This window comes from Gymnoscopelus microlampas, assembly GCF_963454915.1.
Source record: "Gymnoscopelus microlampas genome assembly, chromosome: 14".
Classification (NCBI taxonomy): Eukaryota; Metazoa; Chordata; class Actinopteri; order Myctophiformes; family Myctophidae; genus Gymnoscopelus; species Gymnoscopelus microlampas.
This window is the reverse complement of record NC_139951.1, coordinates 24,088,020-24,094,096: the sequence shown is the minus strand read 5'-3', so window position 1 is coordinate 24,094,096 and position 6,077 is coordinate 24,088,020. Positions and strand designations below refer to the sequence as shown.

At 42.7% G+C, this 6,077-nt stretch overlaps 1 protein-coding gene across 2 annotated transcripts in view; it reads left to right on the top strand.

The window, feature by feature from the left end:
- Positions 1–864: 864 nt before the first annotated feature.
- itga3b (integrin, alpha 3b) overlaps positions 865–6,077 on the top strand; it is a 43,800-nt gene continuing 38,587 nt past the window's right edge. For both annotated transcript variants that reach the window (XR_014602172.1, XM_084077530.1), the window contains exon 1: positions 865–1,250. Coding sequence is in view for 1 of the 2 variants with exons in the window: in XM_084077530.1 (XP_083933656.1) it covers positions 1,090–1,250 (161 nt within the window). In the remaining variant the exon portion in view is untranslated. The remainder of the gene's footprint in view (positions 1,251–6,077) is intronic.

The following is a 6,077-nucleotide window of genomic DNA, read 5'->3' as shown; positions in this document are numbered from 1 at the left end:
CGTCAACAAGTGTCATTTGGTAGCGCGGACATCTTTGTGAGGTATAAACAGGTTGACTTAACATTGACCTCCACAAGTATGTCTGCAGCTACTATGCCACGCCCCCCGTGGTGACGACACGTTGGCAAGCACTAAGAGACCAGTGTCTGTTTACACTGCCATTTGCTGATTCTGAGGAAATCACAAAAAAAAATGTGGGCACATTTTCACCTTGACCTCGACCTAAATGCATTTCCTTGAAATCTGGTGATCTTGAGGGTATCACCAAATGAAAAGGCATCCCGTATTTAGTTGGAATTGATACTTTAAACGTTTTACCACTGTGTTTGGTTTCAAACTTAAAGGGATATTTTCACTTTAAATAAAACGTTCCAAAAAAAATATTAATAATAAATGAAAAAACACGCCCCCCTCACATATTAGGAGGGCAGGGTGAGTCACCAGAACGAAGGACGGGTGTTTTTGATGAATCTAGCATGTTAGAAATTGAGTTTGAAATGATAATGGGTCTGTATAGGAAGGGGGCGTGTCTGATAAAATGAATTTCAAATATTTAAATACTGAATCAAGAAACTTAAAAACGGTCTGGGTGTTCACAAAAGCCTGAGTAGACGATAAAATGACCCAACGTTTTTTGGAAAGTGAAATATCCACTTAAGTTGGACTAGCGGCCATTTTGTTCTGAAAATGAACATTATGGCATATATGCTAACTATGCTGAAAGTTTCATGCTTCTTACAAAAAGTGCATGATTTGCTTTAAAAAATAAAATGGGAGCTTATCCGCTGTACTATGATTGAAGCTACACTTCACTTGTTCATGTGGGCGTGTAGAGAGGGGGACAGGAAAGGGGGGATCGGCCGGGGGACAGCAGGCAGCACCACCACCACAGAGCATGATGCGCCACCGACACCTATAGGCAGTACCACTGCAGAGTGCGAGAGGCGAAGGACGTTCTTTCATTTCAATGGGGTGCTTATAGCCTACCTGTTGGATCCGTATAGTGAAGCCTACCTGTTGGATCCGCAGTGAGGGAGACGGCGGAGCTTACAGACCCCCCGAGCGTCGGGATTCAACTAAATCTCCAACATGGCACGAAGTCTGTTGCTGTTTGGATTCTTGGCGGTCTCTTTCTGCAGGGGATTTAATATTGACGAGCGGTTCCCGGTGATCAAAGAAGGGAAGACGAAGGGAAGTTTCTTTGGACTCTCGGTCGCCCTGCATAAACAGACGAAGGGATCCAAATACCTGTAAGTTACCAGTACATCAGGTGATCTCAGCCTACTTGTCCCACTTTGTTCAGCCATGTCCTACTTTCTTGTCAGTTAACGATTAAACACATTGTCTTCCGTTTATAGGCATCAAGGTATATAGCTTAAATGATAAAACAGCCAAATGTGCCCTTTTTTTACGCTTGACAACGCGATTATACATAATAAATACGTTAAAGCAACAGAAAGGCATTTGCACCCGCACACGGTGATGAAACATTGTCAACACCTGTGTCTCTTCATTTAGCCTACATGGAAATGAATGTGTTTTGCAGTTTGCCTTGCGCTTTCCAACTTTTTAAATTCATATTTCGATAGACCCCTACATACACCAACATTTCCCTCTATTATGTCAGCCACCTGTTACTGTCTGTCTGCACAGTGGGGCTACTGTACCAACCTGTGGGGCTTTCCCATATGATCTAATGATTTGCATTACGTCAAAAAATAATCTAGTCTAATAAATCTCAGCATGTGGAGTCGACAATGCACCTGGTAGACAGACATGAGAAGAAAGGCTGCCGTCCTTGACAATGGCTTGCAAGTGTGCGCAGTCCTTGAAACAGGATTCGTCTACGTAGGCTGCTGCTTTTCAGTGTGCGGAAGTAATACCTGTGTTGCTGCTAGCTGGACTTAAACATTAATAGATTAATTGTAGTCACGTAGTGAGCAACAACACCATGCTGTCAAACCTTAACATAGCTTTTCATTTATTAGAGATGTGTTGGTGACTACTAATTACAGTAGGGTGTAGACCAGTGTTTCTCAAACTTTTAAATTACAAGGAACCCAAATGGACCCATTAGGGTCCATTTGGTTCCATTTGTATACGGTCAGAGTTACAGACTTGATAAGGAAAGGGTCAATTTAGAACACTCCCCCCAAGGAAATGGGGGGGGGGGGGGGGGACCACTGGTGTAGACTGTGTGTGCTTTAATATGGCCTATGTCCTCATAATGTTACCCTTTACTGTTACCTTTAACAACATTCAGTTTGTCTATTTGTTTATTTATTCCTTCCATTGACTAGCATGACTAGCCTGGTAAACCCCCCTCCCTCCGGAGATCTCATTTGCATTTGATTTCAGGAAGGAGGTCTGGGATCGCTCAGGGAGTAAAGCTGCCCGAACCGCTGCGTGTTCTAACCAATCAGCGGCTGCTAGGGGCGGGATCATCCAATCACCTACCAAGTAGCTTGAAAAAATAAAAATGCCGTCTGTCATCGATTCTGCTTCAGGAGTCTCAGATGGAAGTAGGCTGTGAAACAAAATGTGTGTCGCAAGCTTCTTCCATTTGACAGAGTCAGGTAATAGCATGACCACCTCGTGCCTCTATTTATTATTTATGAATATTGGCTTCTTCAGACAGCAATAATACGTTAATAACCATTCTATTATCACACTTACTGCAAATAAGTGCCAAAAACGTAAAGTTATACATGACTCAAGGGTAGGCGGTGGGGTTTACATGCCTAGGGGACTGTCATTTGCCATGTCTGCAGGCTACACAGGTGGGCCAGCCAGGTGACCCTGCAGATAGTCTGTGGTGCAGGCAGTAAAAGGAATCATATACCCAAGAAAATATATCCTCAAGCAGGGCTGCTACAGCATGAGGGAAATATGCTACTCTACACATACGAAGATATTTCATTTTAGCGTCACAAGATAATGTCTTAATTCCCTCATATTTTATCAATCTGGGCTACCTTTGTCTTGATTGATTGAATACTTTATTAGTCAGAAATGTAAACAACATGGAGGTACAGTAAGACATTTAGGCTAAAAGGATGACACAAAAATGTCCTGGGAACTTGTTTCCATTGTGGTCCTATGCGTATTCAATTCATCAACATAGCATAGAATATTAACACATCAATACATGTCATCAACAAATACAAACAACTAGTGCATACACATTCTGTTCTGTGTTCTACAGCCATCAGGAATGCAATAGAAAGCTGTGACGTGCTGTAGCCTATTCGACTTTCTATTCCATGTGTCCTGAGGCTATTGCATTCAACTGTGACAGAACTGGATTTGTGTTTCACAAATAAGTGAATCCATTGCATTGGTTTGTAACACTTCCAGGTTGTTCTTACCTACAGTGCTAGACGTATAACTGCTCACCCATAGAATTAACACTGATACAGCTTTACATAGAAGTAGAGGGTCAAATAACACCTTTATTCTAATGCTATTTTAACCCAGTAAAACTGGGAAAGCTTCTGTGTCATTTTAGATTTTAACCGCTTTAACCATTATTTTATACTTTGACTATTCAAAAATAGCAGATATACAAGCTCATAGCACGACTATGAGCTTGTAGATCTGCTATTTTTGAAAAACGTGAAGATTTGTGTAAATTTTGAATATATTTATTTTTTAAAGCGAAGATTTTTAACTTAAATCTTTTAGTAAATATTTTGAGATGGGGGTCCGCACCAATACATATAATTTTGGGGGTCTTTGACATGAAACGTTTTGCCACCACTGATATAGCAACATACTTTTTTCAGAAAGCTGTTTTAAGATTTAGAGGACATTTGTAGAATCGGCCTCAGGTCTCAATGGGTTAAAGCGAGATGATCGATGTTCAGGCTTGTTGTATATGTTAGAAGCCTTCCTGGTCTTCCAAATGTCAGTGTAGGATTTCCTTTAGCCAATTAAAGTGGTGTCCTCATCCTTCCCCATCCGTGATCCCACAGTGTTGTCATTTAGCTGCCTATTTGTTTCCTTGATGAAAGTGGCCGTATCACCAGTAAATGCTTTGAAGAGTTATGCAGGAAAGAGGGCTGCAAACCCAGCCTCCCTACTTCCTGAACAACGTTTACTAGAGGAAGCGATGACCAGTGACTTAATACATTTTCTTTATCTTGGAGCACATAGACGTATCAGCCATTATCTCTGCAAAGTGGCAGATTCATGTGGCTTTAGATTTCCACCAACTGGTAGAAGGGATAGTGTTGTCCTGCTGACAGACACATGATCGATGGCCTATCCTGGGAACCGTCCCCGAAGGGATGGTGTCACCGTTTGCAGGCTGCAACCTTAGATGGGGGACCACATGGCCGTGGTAAAGAGGCTAGAGGCCTGGGGACCCATCGGTCCTGTAAAAGGAAGAGTGTAGACTAGAGATGCACTTGCCATTAGCATCTCTTGCTCCTATCAGTCACAACACAAGCCAAGAGTAGTCTCATTTTACTATGGAATATTGCCTATGCTGTAAAAAACAAACAACAACAATCAATTTAGTTTGAGTGTAGTAGAAGATGTATTTTTTATGCTAACCCAAGATGAGAAGTGCCTGGCCATTTGTCAGAGGTGCTCACTTCTCTTAAAGTTAAGTCAATTGAATCACCCATTCACTAAACAATGTCTCCCAGCAGGCCAGCAAGCTTATGAGACCTATTACCCATTATGTATTGACAGTGCTGAGAAAAGAGTATGTGTCTATGAGTATTTTACAGTAATTGCCTGCGTGATCTGTGTTGTTTTGGTTCTCTCCTAACTCCGGGATCTGTCTCGTTTCACCACAGCAAGGGCTAGCCGCAAAGCTCTTCATTACACACATTTCTCTCATTTTCAGAGCGAGCAAGGGTGTGAATATTTGAAAAATGTGAGAACTGGGAATATAAACCAGTACTGACATGTACAGCGTTTAAAGTGGGGACTCATGTGCATGCATGATGAGTCAGCCAGACATTAGGATAAAAGAACTTGAGACAGTGGGTTACCAGTGCAATAAAACAAAACCATGCCTTTTTTTTTCTTTTCTAAACCGCTTAAGTTGTACTCAATTATCCAATTTGGCTTTTGCCAGAAGTGTATCTTCTTGACTCAATTGAAGTGATGTGAAAAAATGTATTTCACTAAACACTGTTTTTGGAATGGGGGGCCACTGGCAATTATGAAACAGACAGTGCTTATTGTTGGGAAGAGCTGCACCTTGCTCATCCGGCGACTACCTGAGGCCAATTTGTACAGGGCATTCATCTCTCCTCTCTTCATCCCTTTTCCCTCCTATGAACCATGTAAGGTCTCGGAGACACCACCCCCCCCCCCCACACTTCTGAGGGCCTTTTTTGTTCTCTATTGGAGCAGAGAGGAGGGACCAGGCTGTCAGCTGGGCATCTATTGGCTCTTCCAGGCCCCTGACCCTGTGGTATGCCTGGAATGTTTCACCCTTCTCTGCACACTCAGACCATCCAGGTTGCAGGTTGGGACAGGACAGGCAGAAAATGAGGAGTTTAGGGGGAATTCTGCAGACACACACCTATGAAAACCCCTCCAATGTTCCATCCAAGCAGACTGTTCAGCCCTCAGGAGATGGGCAAGCTTAGTCTGTAATTTCTCAACAAGATAGTCTAGGTCTTAAGAGAGTCATGTCCTCGGACGCAGGAACATTTGGTTTTATTTATTTAGGCATTTTATATACATACTAGAGTTTCGGGGGGCTACGCCCCCCTCAACCCCAGCCGCGCACGGGGCCCAGCGTGGGCGCGTGTATATTGGGGTACCGAAATCGCCGGAGTAAAACTGTCCAAAAGGAAAAGAAAAAAAAAAAAATTTGGGGAAAAATTTTAATATTTATTTTTAACTTAAAAAAAAAAAAATGTGGGGAAAAATGTTAATATTTATTTTTAACTTGGTGGTCCGCGGACCCCCTGGTGGTCCGCCGACCCCCTGTGAGTGTTGGGACCCCCGGGGACCCCACTGGAACATGGCGGACCCCTTCGGCTGTTTTTTTTTTTTTCATGCACGGTTTGCTTGTTTCTGTGGCTTGTTTTTGAAAACCTGGCATGAACGTG